The 24,457-nt window shown below is 37.6% G+C and overlaps 1 protein-coding gene and 1 non-coding gene across 7 annotated transcripts in view; both read right to left on the bottom strand.

Annotated features, from left to right (window-relative positions):
• Positions 1-2,193: 2,193 nt before the first annotated feature.
• HAUS6 (HAUS augmin like complex subunit 6) overlaps positions 2,194-24,457 on the bottom strand; it is a 39,618-nt gene continuing 17,354 nt past the window's right edge. For 5 of the 6 annotated variants that reach the window (XM_081499091.1, XM_081499115.1, XM_081499107.1 and 2 more), the window contains 8 exons: positions 23,669-23,795; positions 23,091-23,193; positions 14,302-14,383; positions 8,705-8,771; positions 8,207-8,392; positions 6,176-6,311; positions 3,799-4,842; positions 2,194-2,339 (listed from right to left, as the gene is read on the bottom strand). In XM_081499091.1, the coding sequence (XP_081355217.1) occupies positions 2,278-2,339; positions 3,799-4,842; positions 6,176-6,311; positions 8,207-8,392; positions 8,705-8,771; positions 14,302-14,383; positions 23,091-23,193; positions 23,669-23,795 (1,807 nt within the window). In that variant the 3' untranslated portion in view covers positions 2,194-2,277. The remainder of the gene's footprint in view (positions 2,340-3,798; positions 4,843-6,175; positions 6,312-8,206; positions 8,393-8,704; positions 8,772-14,301; positions 14,384-23,090; positions 23,194-23,668; positions 23,796-24,457) is intronic. The other variant, XM_081499099.1, reaches the window with a different exon arrangement.
• Positions 8,853-8,986, bottom strand: LOC145521838 (small Cajal body-specific RNA 8). Its single transcript, XR_014065725.1, has one exon.

The following is a 24,457-nucleotide window of genomic DNA, read 5'->3' as shown; positions in this document are numbered from 1 at the left end:
AAAGCAGTGTGGTGTGAATAGTGTACCTAGCTTCTTTAAGATACCCCAGGACTATAGGTGAATCTATATCCCCTGGCACTGACTCTCAAGCTTTTCATTGAGCCTAACAATTACCAGGGAAGCATATTTAAAAATGGAAATTTCTAATCCTCATTTTAGACCTACAGAATCCACATTTTTTAAGATGTATCCCTGATAATTTCTTGAGTCCATCTTAGACAAGTCATTTAAAGAATGTCCCTAGCTTTGGTATCATTATCTATAAAATAGGTACATTATCACTATCTTACAGAGGTTTAAGAATTAAATAATTTGTATTATTAAGTATCTAATACATATTATTAAGTATCTGGGCTTCCCAGGTGGTGCTAGTGGTAAAGAACCCACCTGCCAATGCAGGAGACGTGAGAGACTCGGGTTCAATCCCTGGGTCGGGAAGATCACCTGGAGGAGGGCATGGCAAACCACTCCAGTATTCTTGCCTAGAGAATGCCATGGACAGAGAAGCCTGGTGGGCTACAGTACACAGGGTCACCAGGAGTCGGATATGACTGAAGCAACTTAACATGCACACATATTAAGTATCTAGGAATGGCCCTGGCAATTTGTAGATGCTAGTATGATAGCTGCACCTTCTCCTTAACATGTTCATTTTAAGCTCACCAATATTGGGTTTCTTAACACTAGAGAATAGTTCCTAGTAGACCCGCAGAGTCCCTATTTGTTCTATTAACTAATAAAAGAATATGGCACCTGAGGAGAAGCTTTTCTCTTCCACTTTCTTTTCCACTGCTAATAAAGTAATTATATGTGCTTTTCTTCTGTCTTTTCTCACACATACACACACACACACACATAACTGGCCTTCAAACTTGGATCAAACAAGCAACACAAAAGAAAATAAGCCAAAATGAGTAAAGAAAGATGAACTATTAAGCCCATCTACTTCCAGAACTCTCTCCTTCAACTTTTCTCCTCTTCTGGCCAGTTTCTTGGCAAATTGACAAAGCTGTGATGGTTAAGAGCTGGCATTAGACACAGGGGTGCTGTAGGTGCTATCACCCTTCCAGCATGTACTTAACCTCCTGGTTTACAGAGGGTAATGTCATGTATTCACCTGAATGCTAAAGACAAGCCTTTCTCTTGGCTGGGAGGCCTGACTAAATGAGGCAGGACACTGTACAAGAGACCTCACATCTGACTCCCATTTAGAGTCTAGAAGGCCCACTCCTGCAGCCATATCCTACACCTTGACCTTTTAGTTCTGAGAGGTCTTGTTGGTATATTAAGGAAGGAAAATAGGATCAAATCCTAGCTTCATCACTGACTTGTGTATAATACTGAACAAGTTATTTAACCCCAAATTCAGTTAATTTGAAGCTGTTCTATAGGCAGTTGGGGAACTGATGGTTTTTGAGGAGGAAAGTTACAATACAAATTAGCTCCCCCCATAATGGTGCCCCTCCAAAAAAAGTAAACAGACTAATTTTTTAATTTTTTCTGTTAAAATAAAAAACTAGAGTTAAATTCTCAAAGTCTAAATTAGACTAAACATAAAACTGCTATACAACCCACTGAATGGATTTATAGTTAGTGTCCCTCAAAAATATCTAGTCATCTTCCATCTTTTTCTTTTTTTCTAAATTCATTCTACCCTAGTCTTCACTATCATCACAGGCACTTTATTTCATCAAACATCATTTTTCAGGATCAACCTACTTGAAAAGTCATTAAGCCTCTTCAGAGCCTTCCCAAACTTAAATTTTGTCATTTTGACTATACATTACTCTCCTCACTTAATAAAAGTTATTTCCCTAAAAAGAAAGATCAGTAATCTAATAGCTATTAAGTTAACCACTTAATAAAATTACATCAAAAACTACTCATCTTCATATTAATTAACTGAAATTAGGACATAACAAATTAGCCTTCTACCTTGTCACTTACTTCATGCTTAAAATATTACTTGGGCTTCCTGGGTAGCTCAAATGATAAAGAATCTCAAGACTAGTCAAGAAACCAAAATGGCTTCATATAACTTGGTCTGCTTTCCAAATACTTCACATTTCAACCCCCTATCCATACAAAGCTAGAAAATCCAAACATACTCTCCTTACCTAAAAACAGTAGAAAAGGCTAACAGGCACTATTTAAGACTTTTTTAGACCTTGAAACACAGTTACACTTCCCATGTGTATTTAAACTGCAAATCAGTTTTTATTTTGTGACATTGCTTCAACTTAAGTGCATCATAGTTAAACTGACTGGGCTACTGCTTCATCTTGTCAAGTCAGATGGAGATACTTTTGCATCAAGGCTCTTACTCAAGAGTTCTTCTTCTGCAAAATTGATTTTAAAAAGAGAAAAAAAGGATAATCAATCATTATAAAGAAAAAGTATGTCAAATTCCACATAAAAGCAAACTTCAGTCTTCAGAAAAAGTTCACAGGCAAATACATAACTGTGACAAAATTACCATTATTCTCACTGAGGTACCTCTTTGCCAGAGATACGTCTCTCCTAGAATACTTTTTAATACACCAGTGTTTAATTATCATGGACAAATCAGAATGATTTATAATCTGTATTACCAGATCTATATCTGTTCTAACATGCTTTAAGAGGAGTTTTTGTTTTGTTGAAGTACAGCTGATTTACAATATTGTATTAGATTTAGGTGCACAAAGTGATTTATATGCTTCTTACTACCTATATTATATCGATTTTATATTTTTATTATATTATATATTATACATATTTTATACTATATTACATATTTTTCAATTATTTTCCACTATAGGTTATTATAAGATATTGAATACAATTCCAAGAGCAATTGTTTTTAACTCTTTATGATGAGCCAAACTTATCTGCCATCCAGCTTCAATAATTATTAATACGAATTGTTACAGGTTGAACTGTGTCCCTTCCAAAAGAAGTTCTAACTTCTTTACCTCATGTTGAGGTACATGTTCTGTACCTGATGTTGAAGTTCTAACCCCTATACCTTAGAATATGGCTTTATTTGGAAATAGGGTCACTGCAGACATATTCAGTTGAGAGTAGGATGGGAGCACAATGGGCTGTCAGTCTATACGACAAGTGTCCTTATAGGAAGGAACGTAGACCACAAGGGGAGAATGCCATGTGCAGATGGAGGCAGAGATGAACTATGCTGCCACAAGCTAAAGAACACCTGGGAGTATCAGAAGCTAGAAAAGTCAAGGATCATCCTCTGTGATTCCAGAGGGAACACGGTCATGCCAACACCGTGAGCCTGAATACTACCCTCCAAAACTTGTTTCCTCCAGAGACAAAAAAATTTCTGTTGTCTTAAGCCACCAAGTTTGTGGTACCTTGTTATGGCAGCCCTAGAAAAGTAGTACACTGACCCATCTTGTCACCACACCCCCATCAAATTACTTCAAAGCAAATCACAGATACTGTAAGTTTTGAGATATTTCTCAACATTTTTAGAACCATCTTCCATTAGCGAAGATTTTGACAAGATCTACTTTCAGTAGTTTGTATTACAAAAGCAACAGGTTCTAGGTTTTTGGTTTTGTTTTCCACCCTTGTCCCATACCAGTTGTAAGCCATATACATCATCTCATCACAAGAGATTCTGAAAGTACCCATAAAAATGATGGGTTCACTCTTCTCATCCTGACTGAAGGAATAAGGAATATATTCTGTCACATTAACAAGATCATGTAACATTCACTGAATACTATTTTTATGAGAAGTTGAGAGAAAACTTTCAGCAGGTCAATATGCCCACATCTAGTTAAATCTTACCTGTTAAATTAGGTAGAAGTTCTCCAAGGTTACATGGTATTGTGGTCTTCAATCTTTGTTCCACTGGAGAAAACTTAATTAGTGGTGAAAGAGACCGTTTTCTTTCACCAAGGGACATGCTTGAAGATGGTTTTGTATAGTCAATGTGCAAATCATGAATGCCCCCAAAATTAAGCATATCATCAGTCTGCATGTTTTGAGGAGTAAGGCTCAATTCTAGTTTGTGTCTTTCAAGTATTTCAGGATTATGGAGGTAAATTTCTTCCCTTTGCTTGGACAGAGATTTCTTCAGAGCCTCATATCCACTGCAAGTAGCCTGTAAATTGAAGTCTGATTCTGGAGTAGTCTGTCTTTCTCCCACAACATCTTCTGTGAAAATGCCACTGTGCATAGGACTATCTGGTTCCAGTTTAGAAGTGGCCTCTGTACTACTGGGGCTAATAAGACTTATGTGACCAACTTCTGGAAGAGTTTCATGTAATATGCCAAAATCACCATCTTTAAAACTGGAACTAATTCCACTTGATACCTGAAAACAGTTCCATAACATACTTTTATGCATGGAAAAGTCTTCGTAAGAAGCTTTCGATTGGTCTGATATTTTAATATTATCTTCTTCACTGCTACCTAACACATTTCTTCTATTGCCTACAGCAGGGGAAAATGTCTCTATGTGGCTAGTTTCTAAAAGTTTGTTCTGTAAAGTTGTACGGTCCAAATCTTGCATACAAATTATGTCCTTATTTAACAAACCTGATGGATTTTGTGTTGTTGGTTCACCTATGCAAGTGGTCACCACAGGTTTCTGAGGCACACACTCAAGGCAATCTGAAACAACTTTCTCTTCAGGCAAATGAGAATGACTAGAATCGGACACAGTGGCTGCTGACAAGAAACTGGCCATGCTAAACTCTTTTTGATTATGCACCACAGGTAAGGATTCTGGCAATTCTTCTCTATGTTCAGTATCCACTTGAATCGGTTCTGTACTTCTGTTATCTTCTATTTCAACAGCTTTTCTCCATGAGCTCCGAATGTCACTTACTAATTAAATGAAGAGGGAAATAACACAAGTTGCTAAATAAATTCCCAAACGGAATATGCAATTAAACATTTCATTTCTAGTGCTCAAGATAAAGTTGCTGACTCAGTATATGTTCATAGGTATGCCAGCTGAATGACAAGGCTCCACAATATATCAAAGCCCAACAACATCAAAGAACCCCATCTCCAAATGATCACACAAAAAACAAAAGCTGTTCCTGAAATACGCATATACTTTCACACAGCACATACAAATTACATGTATTAAAAAGATATTTTCTTGTCCATCTAGGCCAGAGATCAGCAAACTTTTTCTATAAAGGGCCAAATAGTAATACATCAGGTTTTGCACACCATCTTGTCTGTGGCAACTGCTCAGTTCTGTCACTGTTGTGTGTGCGAAAGCAGCCATAAAAGATATGCTGACAAATGAACAAGGTTGTGTTCAAAACAACTTTATTTATAAAAACACACGGTGGGCCGATGTGGTTTGCAAGATGTAGTTTGCCAAACACCAACTTGTATAGTGGCTAGGTTCAACCTGAACTGAATCCATTTAACTTTCAATATGTCATTTCTAGTAGTATAATGGAAATTACACTTCCTCACTCGCCCAGGATGATGTGCCTACATGAGGACAAGAATATCAGAACTTTGCCTACACGATATAGGTTGTCAGAAGAAAGTACTGGAGAGTCTGACTAACTTGGGAGCAGTAGATGAGATCTCTGTACAGCTTTTGGCTGATGCTGCTGGTTGTTGACTAGAAGAATGTAGCCTCCATACTCTGTAAGTGGGCTTCCCAGGTGGCTCAGTGGTAAAGCATCTGCCTGCCAATGCAGGAGACATGGGTGTGATCCCGGGTCAAGGAGATCCCCTGGAGAAGACCTACTCCAGTATCCTTGCCTGGGAGATACCATGGACAGAGGAGCCTAGCAGGCAACAGTCCATGGGGTCACACAAAAAGAGTCAGATACCACTTAGCAACTAAACAACAACTCTATAAATGTTGATCACAAATCAGATGTGGAGGCAGAGGATGTTTTTAAGTAATCAACTAAAATATTTTCCAGGAAAAAGCCAAGTAAAACAACAAAAACAAAACTGTATAGTTATCAGGGTAAAATAATACTGCTGAAGGACTGCCATATAAGTGACAGTGCTCACAGTATTTCAATAAAAGTCCCCCACATCAAAACAAATAGAGCTAATGCCACTAAACTGAAAGATACAGAAAACAATTTTAAAGTGAATTTCAGAATATCTGTCAGACCATGGTTCTAACAGTAGTATGTCTAAGAAAGAAAAGTGACCAAAAGCATTATTAACTTACTCAAGTTTTCTGGAGTTCGGGGAATTTGACTCCTTGTTAAGAATGGGTTAGAAATTAGAGAGTCAATTAGTTCCTCTAATTTTACTTCTTTTCCTTCAGAGAGCTGTGGTGAATTAGATAAAACTGCCCTTGCAACCTAAAACAGAAAAGAAAAAGTAAAGCAAAAATATAAAGCCCACTGGTAGACTGCAACAAAAGCCATAATAACAGCAACATGCACAAAAATAAGCTCAACAGTGTAGCTCCCAGACACTTCATACAGACTATCTAGGCACAATCCTATAAGGTGAAATCAAACCCCAAACCCATTTCCTCCCTTCTTATCTTAAATGAATATCCTGTTGCATAGAGAAAAAGATAAATCTTTATACCTGGAAAGATTTAGACAGAGATAGTTCTGACTACAGTGATCTGAGCTATCTGCCACACTTATGAGCTTCACAATTCCATATCTGCTAAAATGACCAGTTCTAAAGCATACAAGTTCTTCTTGAAGTCCACTGAACAGTAGCACCTCTATTAATAGAGTACATTATGGTTACAACATACTTCTTTCCCAGTAACCTCATCATCAGACATAAATCAGTGAACAAAACATAGGAATATATTTTTAAAATAGAGAAAAGGGTACAATATGAAAATAGCACTCTATACTAAATTTTAATAAAACCAGAAAACAAAAATAAGCAAATTAAAATCTCTGTGCCCTGAGATCCCTAAAAGAGAAACTGCCTACAACCATAATCAAATTGACTCCAGTTCACCCTCCTCCATAAAAACAGATGGCTTCTTAGAATTCTAACACTAAATATTCCTTGTCATAAACACCAGTATTGTTGTTTAGTCATATTGTTGTTTAGTCACTAAGTTGTGTCTGACTCTTTTGCAACCCCATGGACTGTAGCCCACCAGGATCCTCCATCCGTGGGATTTCCCGGGCAAGAATACTGGCGCGGGTTGTCATTTCTTCTCCAGGGGATCTTCCCAACCCAGAGATTGAACCCGTGTCTCCTGCATCGGCAGGCAGATTCTTTACCACTGAGACACCAGGGAAGCCCTGTCATAAACACTATTAGAATTAATTTCACTTTTCAGAGCTTTATGAGATGTTAGGGCTCTCCTCTTCCATTCCTTCTCATACTACTGCTACTATCAATTATTTTAGCCAAAAAACGTGCCTTTCCTCCCATATCAGGAAAGAAAAAAAGAATGACTAACCATCTTTTCTTTAATATAGAGTCAATCAACTAATACAGAGAAAAAACAGAATTTTAGCGATTTAAAAATATTTAGAGACCATGAAACAATGAATCAATCAATATGCACTAAACCAAAATTTTCTTTCAGTTGCTCAGGAATGTAAAACAGCTGATATACTTTCTGGCTGTTTATCCAAATTCAAACAATGGGAAATATGTAACAAAAATAACATTAAAGAATAGCCTAGTCATTTATGTAAACTGAGTTCTAACACTCAGCATTAGTAGTATTATATGGTCACTTACCAGTGAAAAGTAGAAAAGTATTAAGGAACAGAGCTGGTTAAGAAAACCAAGATCATAAATAATCATGTATTTATTCACTTCTGAAATATTTTAAAAGCAGAAGGACAAAACCTTTGCTTAGTGATAATATACATTGTATAGCCTGTGTTCTAAAATTCAAAAACAGAGGAAGCTCAGCTAAGAAATAGATAAGAGTATTTTAATAAAGTATAATCATTGGGTGTTATTTAACAATTTATGTAATGATTAATTCAAAAAATATTATACATGTATTATTTTTATACTTCTGGATAGTTATAGAATGGGACATGGGTCCTAAACCATGGCTGTAATCTTAACTAAGTAAGTTTACTTTATTATATCTTTCCTACTTTAGAGGAGGACAAACTTTGCTTTTTTTATTATCTGTGACCTCCTTTCCAAAAATACCCCCAGTTAATCAATAATTAACTATACTTCACTTATAACCCCAACACCATCGAGAAAATAACATATTTCAGTATACTTATTACAATCTTTTTCTAACCTCTTCTACCAGATGATCTTGCTCTTTCTGGAATGGATTGCTTTTTTTAGCTGCCAGAGACCCTCCACATGCACTACTATCTGTATTCTTTGCAATATTTGATGATGAAGAGTCTTCCACTTTAAATTCTGGTGTTTTCTTAGGAACTGTTTCATTTTTCTCTCTAAGAGTTATCAACTTCGTGTCCTGAAAAAGATAAATGTGTAATGTTAAAAACTTAATAATGGTACCTGATCTTTATTAGAGGTTCCAGAGTTATCGTGAACCTATAAAAAGTTATTAACATTACTATAAAAACTATGTTCACTGACGCAACTTAAAAATTCCAATATTCCCATTTAGAAGTAATAAAAAATGTATAAATAGGAATGGTACATAATGTTCACAAACAGGGAAGTGTGAAAACAGAAATTTAATTTGAGATATCAACAAAAGTAAATAATATTTTATCATAAATAATTATGGTCAGAATTAATTTTAAATTGTTTTAAAACGTACCTTTTCAAGTAATGTAACAATGTCTCCACCTGATGGTGGAACTGGCTGTAACAGGAAAGAAGCAGGGCTAAAAGGAAAAATATTATTAAATCCAAGTTATGAATAAGAAAGAATTCCATTCACTTGATACATCTGAATATTCTAAAGAAACTGTCTGCCCCGTATCTGTCCGTTACGATTTCTCTCAATTCGTCCCGGTCATCAAAAGGCAGTGTATTATTCTAGGGAGGTATAGTGACAATTAGAGCAGTACTTCAGCCCAATTTGTGTATCAGCCTCCCAAATTTTAACATTTTCCTTACCCACTATGTATTTTAAGTCAACAGCATTTTTTACACAGGTTAGATGACTTGATGAACACTCAGAAACTTGAGTACAGGGTAAAAACAAATTCAGTTAACTAGAATCACATTATTACCGTGTCCTCAGGCTTCAGATCGGAGAAGGCAATGGCACCCCACTCCAGTACTCTTGCCTGGAAAATCCCATGGACGGAGAAGCCTGGTAGGCTACAGCCCATGGGGTCGCGAAGAGTCGGACACGACTGAGCGACTTCACTTTCACTTTTCCCTTTCATACACTGGAGAAGGAAATGGCAACCCACTCCAGTATTCTTGCCTGGAGAATCCCAGGGACGACGGAGCCTGGTGGGCTGCCGTCTATGGGGTCGCACAGAGTCGGACACGACTGAAGCGACTTAGCAGCAGGCTTCAGATAACAGAAGCATTGTAGCAGAGACTGTAAGCTTCTTTGGATATTTCAGGTCCAAAAGCAATTTCTCTTATGCTGAATTTTCTATAGCAAATAGAAGTCATAAAACCTTAATTTGTGACATTCTACACTTGTGTGCATGCTAAGTTGCTTCAATTGGATCCAACTCTTTGTGACCCCATGGACTGTAGCCCACCAGGCTCCTCTGTCCACGGGATTCTCCAGGCAAGAATACTGGAGTGGGTTGCCATGACCTCCTCCAGGGGATCTTCCCAACCCAGGGATCAAACCAGCATCTCTTATGTGTCCTACATTGGCAGGTGAGTTCTTTACCACCAAGCCACTTGGGAAGTCCTTTTCTACACATTTTGGCTTGTTTCAGGTCAGATTTGGAGAAGGAAATGGCAACCCACTCCTGTATTCTTGCCTGGAGAATCCCATGGACAGAGGAACCTGGCAGGTCATGGCCCATCGGGTTGCCGAGTCGGACACGACTGAAGCCACTAAGCATGCAAGCATGCATTCTACACATAGTGTTCCTTAATCTCTTAGATTCTCTTGCCCCTTTTGGTAAACATGAAAACCTTACACATCTTTTCACTATAATTACAAAAGAGGATATTAAATATTTTTTAAGCCTTCAAAATACTGATAACTTTAATCATTTATCTTCATTTTGAAAGTGCTTTCAAATTCAATCATGGACTGGGTCTGCTCACTGACCAAAAGCTTTACAGGTAAAAGGAAAGGTAGGATTACCACTTTCAACATCAAGCATGCCAATTTTTTCCTTTCTGTTCACAGAAAAGTACAACTAACAGCTTTGCAAATATTTTACATAATAGCAAATATACCTTTCAAACTTTTTCAAATATGCCCTTCTGGAAATCTACCTTCCAAACATAATTCAAAAATCACTGAAATTGCTCAAGCTTCAACTTTGTCTTGACAGGATATAATCTAGATATCTAGAGCAAACGATGAGTAATTACTATCTAGTGTGACTTCATCCAAATTCTTCACCAAACTTGACATGAAAATGATCAGAAAGCCCTTTAAAGCAGGGCCAGCAAGTTATGGACAAACACCACTAAGATGCCACCAAAAGACTGGTGAGCTCCTTGAAGACAAAGACTATGTCTTACCAAAGGCTATTCCCAAGTCCTAACATAGTGCCTGGCACTTGATAGTACCACATATATTTGTAACTGATTAATGGGTGGATTGATCAATGAATAAATGCCACTTAAAGATGAGGTTCTATAGATGCCACCAAATTTTTCTATTTGAATCATTCTTGCAGAGTCTCATAATAGAGAAAAATGGAACCACATTCTATACCTCCCCTCTCTTATTTCTGAATTGGCAACACGCTGTTAGTCTTGCTAATATCTCAATTCAACTTAAAATCGAACTGAGCCCTGGCTCAGTCCTTACTCTCTACCCACTTGCCATGCCAAAACTGAGGCCCAAGAAATCCAGATAAAACGGGTACTGATCCCATTGTGGAAATTTACCCTAAAAGCACTCCAAAAGAAAAAAGACATACTTTTTATAGTAAAATTTAAGGAAAACCTAAAGTCTAAAAATAAATGAAATATTACAATGCTATTTCAAGTGGTTATATAATGTTAAACACATACACAAACTTTAAAAAAATACATTTATGCTATGATAATGTTGAGAAAATTTTGTATTTTAGAATACAAGACTATATTCATGCTTTGATTAGAACTAAAATTATAAGTCTAAAAAGAACTTGGGAAAGAATCTGAAAAGTGATTTGTTAGAAATTTTAGCTAGTTTTTTTAAATTTTCATTTGTTGTTGTTGTTATTACAATATGTCTACAATTAACAGAGAAATAATTAAAGAAGAAGGAAATAATAAAATGAGATGAGAACTCAATTTCTAAGTTTAAGGATGTTTATTAGGATTGCATGCAATAACACACTGCCCTATCTTTGAAATGCAATAAAGGAGAAACTCTAGAGGTTAAAGATCTAGAAGAACTGCATCACCACCACTAGAAATATCATGGAACCCTCCTTTCCAGAAACCATTGCTAAGAAAGGTACTACCCACAGTGTGCAGCAAAGGCATCACCAACTATTGAATTCTGATTGTAGGTATAGTGAAGCCTCCATCACTCTGATCAAAATCAAGCCAGGAGATTTATGGAGAAGACTCCTTATATTTTAGTACTTGTGAAAAGTCAAACAACACACTTACTCTAAAAACTACATTCATTTCATGTTTTTTAACTGAATAGCTTAACCATTTTCACATACAAATTTCCCAATTAACTACATTGACATTGATGTAAGATGATGCCTCTATAAATATTTAGTGTAACAGCTGTACTATATGCCAAAAAGGGGTATTTCTTTAAGTGCAATCTACCCGCATTACACATTACACATGAAACATTTTATTACAAAATACTTTTTTAATAAACAATTCTGAGAAGAAATTTTACTTCTACATCTCAGTAATTCAATTCTTCACCTCTCTTCTATTCTTCTATTAAGCAGTAATAAACTTTCATTTCCCATTAAGCATTTATCCTTCATCACCAAAAGCCTTCCTCTACCTTCTTTTAATATCCCAACCTATATGTAAAATTAAGTATCACAAGACAGTTAAAAGCTCCAGGAGCTTGAAAGAGGATAAATGAGGAACTGAAAATTATTTAAAACAACTTTTTCCTATTTTAAGAGAATTCCATTTGAGTTAAATTTTTAAGGGCTAAGTGTCTAGCTCCTGTAGAATTCTGATAGTACATCTTACTACAAAATTCTACCTCAAGAAAGAGTCTTAAGGTTCATGTTGTTCAAAAATAAAATCAGATTTGTGAATTAATCTACTAACTCCATTAATCTTCAGTCCAGCAAGAGACGTTAATCAAAATTACTTTGTTCTCTCAAGAAAAGACACAAAAAAATAACTGAGACAGGGAGCACCAACTATTTCCCTCTAAGAGGCATGCTTTAAGAACAACTGTGATAAGAGGGTAAAATTAGCAAGCCCAATAACTTCAGTTTCTTCAATACCAGGTCATCACTCAATATTTCATTATATTTCTTTAGGTACTTAGAAAATCAACATCACATCCATATCTAAAAACAAAAATAAAATTCTTTCACAAGTAGTTCTGCCCTCCTATGAACAGAAAATTACTGCAGAAGAATCTGCCAATAGCATCATTTCACATTTAAGTTTTGACTCTGGTTATGGTGTTTTTTGAACTGTGGTGTTGGAGAAGACTCTTGAGAGTCCCTTCGGTGGCAAGGAGATCAAACCAGTCAATTCCTAAAGGAAATCAGTCCTAAATATTCATTGGAAGGACGGATGCTGAAGCTGAAACTCCAGTACTTTGGCCACCCGATGCGAAGAACTGAAAAGACTCTGATGCTGGGAAAGATTGAAGGCAGGAGGAGAAGGGGACGACAGAGGATGAGATGGCTGGATAGCATCACCGACTTGATGGACACGAGTTTGAGAAAGTTCCGGGAGTTGGTGATGGACAGGGAAATCTAGCGTGCTGCAGTCCACGGGGTCGCAAAGACTCAGACACAACTGCACAATGGAACTGAACTGATGGTGTTTTAATTTATTATAACTTAGTAAGAGCATACAAAATGCAGGAGGCCTGAAGTCACTTAAAATTTAGAATCTTATTTATTTTTAGAATTATTCTAAGTATTTTGTTTCCGTACCTGTGCCTCATTAACATGGGGAAAGTGAACTAAAAGACACCTATTTAAATCAAATGGTAATCAGAAAAACAATAAAAAAGAAATTTGTCTAGCATGTCTGTGTTTGACTGCTAGTTAATAATGTTTATTAAAGGAGAAACATATACACATTTAGAGATTTTTGCTTTTATAATCTGACGTCAGTTTATTTAAGGGCCAAAATAGAATAATACAGAAAAAAAGGCAATAAATAAAATAAGACTACTACTAGCTAGTTACAATAAACTAACTGCTGCTGCTGCTGTTGCTGCTGCTGCTAAGTCGCTTCAGTTGTGTCCGACTCTGGGCGACCCCATAGACGGCAGCCCACCAGGCTCCGCCGTCCCTGGGATTCTCCAGGCAAGAATACTGGAGTGGGTTGCCATTTCCTTCTCCAGTGCATGAAAGGGAAAAGTGAAAGTGAAGTCGCTCAGTTGTGTCCTACTCTTAGAGACCCCATGGACTGTAGCCTACCAGGCTCCTCCATCCATGGGATATTCCAGGCAAGAGTACTGGAGTGGGGTGCCATTGCCTTCTCCGAATAAACTAACTAGGTTCAACTTAATCATGCTAAACTTGGGGATTAGATTGAATCAGAAGTCTTCCCCCCTGAAAAAAATTTTTAAGCATAGAACTCTTTTTATCAAATGGTATATAAAACCCCAATATACAATACAGATAACAGTGAGCTGCTCAGGTTGAAGTGGCAAAGGATGGAACAGCCACAGACTAAGTCTGACTCATCCACAGCATCAGAGGGCACTGCAGAACACAGACTGAAAACCACCAACTAGGTAATTTCAAAAGTCCCTAAACACTTGGATTTAGTCAACAGTCACAAGTGATTTCAAAGTTCACAGACACAAAAATGCAAAAATTCCCAAACTTGTATCAGATAATTTTCATATATATCTTTCTCTTCAAAAATTAGGTAATCCCCATGAGTCTTGACATTTAGATAAGAATAGAAGAGGAAAAAATGCCCATGCATCAGAAATGCTGAATCTTTCCAGAAAAGGGGGATCCACAGTGGGAAAAAAAACATCTGATTAAGAGATCAGATACTAGAGAAGCTTGAAAACTGGCTGAAGATGGAACTAAAATTAATGAAGAGGAAAAAAAATCAATACGAAAATCAAATCTGTTTTACCTGTTGGCTGGATCAGATTTAGTTTCCACTGTATCACTTGCTCTTCTGCAATTATTTTCCTGGATATGTTGCTTAGGTGTAACTAAAGGAATAGAAAAATTAATTACTCTTTAATTATGCTTGTATATTCTAATATTTAGAGCTCTCTTGAAGTTCTAAACAGAAGGAAATAAAAAAATAATATAAATGCTAATAGGAAAAGATAATTATTCAAATATTAACTATAAAGTAATACACATGACAGTGATGGAGAATATGTACAATAGGCTCTTTTAAAAAGACAGCTCACACAAAGTTTGCCCAAAAGGACAATCCATAATTCTCTAGTATTATATATAGCCATGTTTCGTGTTTAAGTACACAGACAATGTACTTACCAAATAAACCAGCCAAAAAGTTATAGTACTTAGCATATTTTAGCCCAGCATCTACAACATCAACTGCTATGTATTTATTCTTCAACATACCATTTAATAACTATGTCAATGCAGTACTAACAATGGGAAAAAAAATTAAAAATGGAGACCTGTCTTCAAGAAATCAGTATAGGAGAGACTATTGATAAGAAAAGCATTATGACATACTGTTACAGTATTATAATACAAGTATGCACAGAATGCAAGAAGGAAGAAAGGCACCTGGCCCAGAGTAGGGAACATGAAGAAGCCATGAAAGTACTAGGAGAATAAGGTGCACGTTTGGTGTGCCAGAGCACAGCATATATCTAGTGAAGAAGCATGACAGGAAATAAAATTGAAGGAAGTCATGGCTATATTTCAGAGGATTAGATATTCCAGGAGCTCCTCTTCTTTCAACATGTTTGATTCTGAAAGATTATTTATACATGTCCAAAGTGTTACTATATAAAAAACCAATGTGTATTGTAAAGTTTTTCTTTTAATTCATCATAATGCCGCCTTTTAACATTTTCAATACCCTAAGCTTTTGAACCTACTAATGATGATGTAGTTTCTGTTATTTATAAAACATTCCAGGGCTTCCCTGGTGGTTCAGCGGTTATGAATCTGCCTTCCAATGCAGGGGACATTGGTTTGATCCCTGGTCTAGGAAGATCCCTGGTCCAGGAAGATTCCACATGTCGTGAGGTAACTAAGCCCACCCTCTAGAGCCCATGAGCCACAACTGCTGAGACAATGTGCTGCAACCACTGAAACCCACGTGCTCTACGGCCCGTGCTCCGCAACAGAGAGTAGCCCCTGTTCGTGGCAACTGGAGAGAGCCAACACAGCAACAAAGACCAAGCGCAGCCATAGATAAATAAACAGACAGACAGAAAACTCTTCCAAAAAATAAATAAATGAAAGTCTTAAAAGCAACCAGAGATCAAAAATTACCTACAAATGAATGACAATTAGACTGACAGGAAATGTTTCAAAAAGAAGGCAGAAAGTAACGACAGCATATTATCAAAGTCTAAAGGAAAAATTAGTCTTGATCTTGAATCCTATAACCAATGTATCATTCATGAGTAAGTAAAGAAGACATTTCTTCAAAGAAGACATACAAATAGTCAATAGACACACGAAAAGATACTCAACATTGCTAATTATTAGAGAAATGCAAATCAAAACCACAATATCAACCTCACACTGGTTAGAATGGCTACCATAAAAAAAATCTACAAATAATAAACGCTGGAGAGGATGTGGACACAAGGGAACCCTCCTACACAGGGGGATGCAAACTGGTACAGCAACTATAGAAAACATATGGAGATTCCTTACAAATCTAAAAGCCAAACTACCATTTGATCCAGCAACTCCATTCCTGGATATATATGCAGAAAAAAACAAAAACTCTAATTTGAAAAAACACATGCACCTCAATGTTCATAGCAGCACTATTTATAATAGTTAAGACATGGAAGCAAACCAAATGTCCATCAACAGACTACTGGCTTAAGAAGTGGTATAAATGTGCATATATACGTATATGTGTGTGTGTGTGTATGTGTATATATATATATATATATACACATATATAACGGATATTTTGGGCTTCCCCAGTGGCTCAGCAGTAAAGAATCCACCTGCAATGCAAGAGCCGTAGGAGACTTGGGTTCATACTCTGGGTGGGGAAGATCCCCTGGAGGAGGGCATGGCAACCCACTCCAGTATTCTTGCCTGGAGAATCCCATGGACAGAGGAGCCTGGTGGGCTACAGTCCATGGGGTCGTGAAGACTCGGACACAACTGAAGCAACACAGCAGACATAATGAATATTTATATGAATATTTCTCAGCCATAAAACAGTAAAATATTGCCACTTCCACAACCTGGATGGACCTAAAGAATATTAGGTTTAGTGAAATTAGTCAGAAAAAGACAAATACTATATGGTATCATTTATATGTGATTTCTAAAAAGTAATGGAAATTTTGTCTAACTCAATGAAACTATGAGCCATGCCATGTGAGCCACCCAAGACAGACGGCTCATGGTGCAGAGTTCTGACAAAACGTGCTCCACTGGAGAAGGGAATGCAAATCACTTCAGTATTCTTGTCTTGAGAACACCATGAATAGTATGAAAAGGCAAAAAGATACAACACTGAAAGATGAACTCTCCAGGTCAGTAGGCGCCCACAGAAGAGGGGAAAATAACACCAGAAAGAATGAAGAGAAGGAGCCAAAGCAAAAACAATGCCCAGTTGTGGATGTGACTGGTGATGGAAGAAAAGTCCAATGCTGTAAAAAACAATATTGCATAGGAACCTGGAATGTTAGGTCCGTGAATCAAGGTAAACTGGAAGTGGTCAAACAAGATAGCAAGAGTAAACATCAACATTTTTGAAATCAGAGAACTAAAATGGACTGGAATGGGCGAATTTAACTTAGAAGACCATTATATCTACTACTGTGGACAAGAATCCCTTAGAAGAAATGGAGTAGCCATCATAGTCAATAAGAGTCCAAAATGCAGTCCTTGGGTGCAATCTCAAAAACCACAGAATGATCTCTGTTCGTTTCCAAGGCAAACCATTCAATGTCACATTAATCCAAGTATATGCTCCACCCAGTAATGCTGAAAAAGCTGAAATTGAGCAGTTCAATGAAGATCTACAAGACCTTCTAGAACACCCAAAACAGATGTCCTTTTCATTAAAGGGACTGGAATGCAAAATTAGTAAGTCAAGAGATACCTGGAGTAACAGGCAAATTTGGCCTTAGAGTACAAAATGAAGCAGGGCAAAGGCTAACAGAGTTTTGCCAAGAGAAGGCACTGGTCACAGCAAACACCCTCTTCCAACAACACAGGAGACAATTCTACACACGAACATCACCAGACGGTCAATACCAAAATGAGATTCATTATATTCTTTGCAGGCGAAGATGGAGAAGCTCTATACAGTCAGAAAAAGCAAGACTGGAGCTGACTGTGGCTCATATCATGAACTCCTTATTGCCAAATTCAGACTAAAATTGAACAAAGTAGGGAAAACCACTAGACCATTCAGGTATGACCTAAATCAAATCCCTTACGATTATACAGTGGAAGTGAAAAATAGATTCAAGGGATTAGATCTGACAGACAGAGTCCCTGAAGAACTATGGACGGAGGTTCGTGACACTGTACAGGAGGCAGGGATCAACACCATTCCCAAGAAAAAGAAATGCAAAAAGGCAAAATGGTTGTCTGAGGAGGTCTTACAAATAGCTGAGAAAAGAAGAGAAGCTAAAGGCAAAGGAGAAAAGTAAAGATATACCCATCTGAATGCAGAGTTCCAAAGAACAGCAAAGAGAGATAAGAAAGTCTTCCTCAGTGATCAATGCAAAGAAATAGAGGAAAACAATAGAATGGGAAAGACTAGAGATCTCTTCAAGAAATTAGAGATACCAAGGGAACATTTCATGCAAAGATGGACTCGATAAAGGACAGAAATGGTATGGACCTAACAGAAGCAGAAGATATTAAGAGGTGTCAAGAATACACAGAACTGTAGAAAAACAGATCTTCATGACCCAGATAGCCACGATGGTGTGATCACTCACCTAGAGGCAGACATCCTGGAATGCGAAGTCAAGTGGGCCTTAGGAAGCAACAGTACGAACAAAGCTAATGGAGGTGATGGAATTCCAGTTGAACTATTTCAAATCCTGAAAGATGATGCTGTGAAAGTGCTGCACTCAATATGCCAGCAAAGTTGGTAAACTCAGAAGTGGCCACAGGACTGGAAAAGGTCAGTTTTCATTCTAATACCAAAGAAAGGCAATGCCAAAGAATGCTGAAACTACTGCACAATTGCACTCATCTCACACACTAGCAAAGTAAGGCTCAAAATTCTCCGACCCAGGCCTCAACAGTATGTGAACCATGAACTTCCAGATGTTCAAGCTGGACTTAGAAAAGGCAGAGGAACCAGAGATCAAATTGCCAACAACTGTTGGATCACAGAAAAAGCAAGAGAGTTGCAGAAAAACATCTATTTCTGCTTTATTGACTATGCCAAAGCCTTTGACTGTGTGGATCACAACAAACTGTGGAAAATTCTTAAAGAGATGGAAAACCAAACCACCTGACCTGCCTCCTGAGAAATCTGTATGCAAGTCTAGAAGCAACAGTTAGAACTGGACATGAAACAACAGACCGGTTCAAAATTGGGAAAGACGTACATCAAGGCTGTATATTTTCACCCTGCTTATTTAATTTATATGCAGAGTACATCATGCAAAATGTTGGTGGGGATGAAACACAAGCTGGAATCAAGACTGCTGGGAGAAATGTCAATAACCTCAGATATGCAGATGACACCATCCTTACCGCAGAAAGCGAAGAAGATCTAAAGAGCCTCTTGATGAAAGTGAAAGAGGAGAGTGAAAAGGCTGGCTTAAAATTCAACATTCAAAAAACAAAGATCATGGCATCCAGTCCCATCACTGCATGGTAAATAGGTAGGGAAACAATGGAAACAGTGACAGATTTTATTTTCTTGGGTTCTAAAATCTCTGCAGATGGTAACTACAGCCATGAAATTAAAAGACGCTTGCTCCTTGTAAGAAAAGCTATGACCCTCCTAGACAGCATATTAAAAAGCAGAGACATTACTTTGCCAACAAAGGTCTGTCTAGTCAAAGCTATGGTTTTTCCAGTAGTCAAGTATGGATGTGAGAGCTGGACCATGAAGAAAGCCGAGTGCAGAAGAATTGATTATTTTGAGCTGTGGTGCTGGAGAAGACTCTTGAGTGTCCCTTGGACTGCAAGGAGATTAAATCATCAATCCTAAAGGAAATCAGTCCTGAATATTCACTGGAAGGACTGATGCTGAAGCTGAAGCTCCAATACTTTGGCCACCTGATGCAAAGACCTGACTCACTGGGAAAGACCCTGATGCTGGGAAAGATTGAAGGCAGGAGGAGAAGGGGACGACAGAGGATAAGACGGTTGGATGGCATCAGACTCAATGGACATGAGTTTGAGCAAGCTCAGGGAGCTGGTGATGGACAGGGAAGCCTGGCATGCTGTAGTTCATGGGGTCGCAAAAAGTTGGACATGACTGTGCAACTTTCATTCAAACTAAGTATGCCGAGAGTAAAAAGGCCCTTTCCAAGCTGAAGTGAGAACATAATGCCAACCAAATATGTCAAGAACTATCAAAGTAATTCTGTTGTCATAAGTAATGCTCTGAATCTGAAAGTCTTCATTCATCAAACTATGCAGTCTTTTCTGTCTACACTTCTGCTGGCTCCTATCCCTGACCCATGCTCTCTGGTCTATGATATTTCCCAATTAGTGTCCTCCTCACATACACCTGACTCTCAAATGAATCACCTATGCCAGTTGTGGTTATCCTTTTCTTCCTAAGTCGTGTGCTGACTGCTGCCATGATCGAACACCTGCCTGAACTCCACTGTGACCTACTCCTCACTGGCTACATATTTCAACATTTTTTTATTCACTTATTCCTCTACCTATCTACCTTACATTTACTGAACCCAGTAACAATTTCTTGTACACAAGCAGCAGACAACTGGTGAAACTAAGTAGGAAATGGCTATTGGATATTGCAGAGAAATTAACTTTGAGGTGTGACAATGGTATGATATTTGAGAAAACTGGATGAGATATTATAGAACTATTATTAACTTAAGTATAAAATTAATGGTAATTAAACAGGAAAAAGTCCTTATTTTCATGGGAGTGCATGCTGAAATACTTAAGAGTAAAGTGTTAACATTTCAAATGGTTTAGCAAAGAAAAATATACATTTAAAGCAAAAATCTCAACTGTAGAAACATGCAATGGTTAGGTATTCAAGTAATTACTGAGCTATTCTTTCATGTTAAAAAATTTTAGGCTTCTACACAAAAACTTATAAATGAATATTAATAGCAGCATTACTCATAGTAGCCAAATGGTGGAAACAATACAAATGTCCATCAAAAGAGAAATGGATAAGCAAAATACAATTAAATCATACAACAAAATGTATTCACACACAGTAATGAAGTATGGATACATGCTACAACTTGGATGAACCTTGAAAACATTGTGCAAAGGAAAAAACTGTGCAAGTGAAAAAAGGAGACATAATAAGCCTCCTATTATATGATGTTCTTTACATGAAATATCTAGAATAGGCAAATTCACAGAGACTGGAAGTATGTTAGTCATTGTCAGGGTCTAGGAGATGGGGAAATGAGGAGTGACTGCGCAATAGGTACCAAGTTTTCTTTTGAGGTAATAAAAATCTTCAGAATTAGCTAGTGGTAATAATAGCTGGGAAAAGAAGAGAAGCGAAAAGCAAAGGAGAAAAGGAAAGATATTCCCATCTGAATGCAGAGTTCCAAAGAATAGCAAGGAGAGATAAGAAAGCCTTCCTCAGCGATCAATGCAAAGAAATAGAGGAAAACAACAGAATGGGAAGGACTAGAGATCTCTTCAAGAAAATTAGAGATACCAACGGAATATTTCATGCAAAGATGGGCTCAATAAAGGACAGAAATGGTATGGACCTAACAGAAGCAGAACATATTAAGAAAAGGTGGCAAGAATACACAGAAGACCTGTACAAAAAAGATCTTCACGACCCAGATATTCACGATGGTGTGATCACTCACCTAGAGCCAGATATCCTGGAATGTGAAGTCAAGTGGGCCTTAGAAAGCATTACTACGAACAAAGCTAGTGGAGGTGATGGAATTCCAGTTGAGCTATTTCAAATCCTGAAAGATGATGCTGTGAAAGTGCTGCACTCGATATGCCAGCAAATTTGGAAAACGCAGCAGTGGCCACAGGACTGGAAAAGGTCAGTTTTCATTCCAATCTCAAAGAAAGGCAATGCCAAACCGCACAACTGCACTCATCTCACACGCTAGTAAAGTAATGCTCAAAATTCTCCAAGCCAGGCTTCAGCAATACGTGAACCGTGAACTTCCAGATGTTCAAGCTGGTTTTAGAAAAGGCAGAGGAACCAAAGATCAAATTGCCAACATCCACTGGATCATCAAAAAAGCAAGAGAGTTCCAGAAAAACATCTATTTCTGCTTTATTGACTATGCCAAAGCCTTTGACTGTGTGGATCACAATAAACTGTGGAAAATTCTGAAAGAGATGGGAATACCAGACCATCTGACCTGTCTCTTGAGAAACCTGTATGCAGGTCAGGAAGCAACAGTTAGAATTGGACATGGAACAACAGACTGGTTCCAAATAGAAAAAGGAGTACGTCGAGGCTGTATATTGTCACCCTGCTTATTTAACTTATATGCACAGTACATCATGAGAAACACTGGGCTGGAAGAAACACAAGCTGGAATCAAGATTGCCGGGAGAAATATCAATAACCTCAGATATGCGGATGACACCACCCTTGTGGCAGAAAGTGAAGAAGAACTAAAGAGCCTCTTGATGAAGGTGAAAGAGGAGAGTTTCTGAAAAAGTTGGCTTAAAGCTCAACGTTCAGAAAACTAAGATCATGGCATCCGGTCCCATCACTTCATGGGAAATAGATGGGGAGACAGTGGAAACAGTGTCAGACTTTATTTTTTTGGGCTCCAAAATCACTGCTGATGGTGATTGCAGCCATGAAATTAAAAGATGCTTACTCCTTGGAAGGAAGGTTATGGCCAACCTAGATAGCATATTTAAAAGCAGAGACATTACTCTGCCAACAAAGGTCCGTCTAGTCAAGGCCATGGTTTTTCCAGTGGTCATGTATGGATGTGAGAGTTGGACGGTGAAGAAAGCTGAGCGCCAAAGAATTGATGCTTTTGAACTGTGGTGTTGGAGAAGACTCTTGAGAGTCCCTTGGACTGCAAGAAGATCCAACCAGTCCATCCTAAAGGAGATCAGTCCTGGGTGTTCATTGGAAGGACTGATGCTAAAGCTGAAACTCCAATACTTTGGCCACCTCATGCAAAGAGTTGACTCATTGGAAAAGACCCTAATGCTGGGAAGGATTGGGGGCAGGAGGAGAAGAGGACGACAGAGGATGAGATGGTTGGATGGCATCACCAACTCGATGGACATGGGTTTGGGTAAACTCCGGGAGTTGGTGATGGACAGGGAGGCTTGGCGTGCTGCGATTCATGGGGTTGCAAAGAGTCGGACACAACTGAGCAACTGAACTGAACTGAACTGAATGGCTGAACACCTTTGAGAATTTACTAAATGCCACTGAGTTGGACACTTTGCAATGACCGAAATGCTATATACATTTCACCACAAAATATAACTGGGAAAAAAACATGAAAGAATATGTAAGGACTATTATACTGAGAAATATTAATGAGAGGCAAGTTTAAAACAGAAAAAAAGTAAAAAACCAACCTGGAAGTGAAGCAGGATACTGTAAAAGAATGCTCCTCGCATATGCTTCTTCTGAGGCAGGATCAAACGAAAGTGGAGACATAGGCGGTAAAAGATCCACAGCCTGAAAATAAAGAATTTGTTATTTTGAAATATTCACACTTTACTCAGTACCACAATAACAATACTAAATTAACCTATGAAAGAATGATTTCTTTTTTCCATAATAAAGATAGAATTACCAAACATATAAATTATACTGTAACTGTTTTAAACTAAAGAAAACAATATCAGGAATAGTAAGACTACTTTGTCCTCCAAGTATGCCTCAAATGCAACAGAACCTAACATAAAGAGAAATGTCTCATTTTCTTTTTAACACAATCCATTGAATCTAAAAATATTAACCATATCATAACAACACCTTGATGAGCATTCTAATATGTATTTAGAAAAATCACAGAAACCAAAATATTTGAAATGTAGGCTCAGATGCAAAGATGACAAGCCCTACACACATACAGCATTTCTAAGTCACTTGTTACATGATAAATCAAGAGATTAAACTATTCTCCAAAAGGCAAGTCAATATTACTTACTGGAGTAGAACTCTTAATTATACTGAAAGGAGACAGGCCAAGAAACTCTTTCCACTTTTTATGCCATTCTTCTTGTTTTTCAATAATAGAATGTCTTATAGTTTTGAGATCTTCTGTTATTTTATACCTATGATGGAATAAAAAATAACTTCATTCAAAACATGAATATATAAAAAGAAGGACTAAGAAAAAGTACTGAGTTAAGAATTTGTGGTGTATCTGGGAAACCTCTGTAACTTCTCCTGAGTTTTGCTGTGAACCTTAAACTCTTCTTTAAAAACCTCAATTTAAAAAATTTAAGAGCCACTTTTAAAAATCGAAAAAAATGAGCAAAAATAAAAAAGAATACAATGGGACATTCCAGGTGACACAGTGATAAAGAATCCACCTGAAAATGCAAGAGGCACAAGAGATGCAGGTTCGATCCCTGGGTCGGGATGATCCTGGGGAGTAAGAAATGGCAACCTGCTCCACTAATCCTGTCTGGGAAATCCCAAAGACAAAGGAGCCTGGCGGGCTACAGTCCATGGGATGGCAAAAGAGTCGGACACAACTTAGTGACTAAATACCACACCACCACCACAAAAGAAAGCTAGAGAAAAGCTTAAATTATTTCATTAAGAATTATCACTCAGGGCAAGTAGTATACACCAGACAAAAGAAAACTACACTAATTTTCCTTTCTACTTCATGTGTCTCTCTAGGAGTTGATGACATATGAGATATAATTTTCACATTTGTTTGCCAAAGTTATAGAGGCGTTAACTAGAGTTGTGCTGAGAAATTATA

The sequence above is a fragment of the Giraffa tippelskirchi genome, chromosome 1 (genome assembly GCF_054371585.1).
Source record: "Giraffa tippelskirchi isolate mGirTip1 chromosome 1, T2T-mGirTip1v1.2.pri, whole genome shotgun sequence".
NCBI lineage: Eukaryota > Metazoa > Chordata > Mammalia > Artiodactyla > Giraffidae > Giraffa > Giraffa tippelskirchi.
The sequence above is the reverse complement of the archived record's forward strand: the minus strand, read 5'-3'. Positions and strand labels throughout refer to the sequence as shown.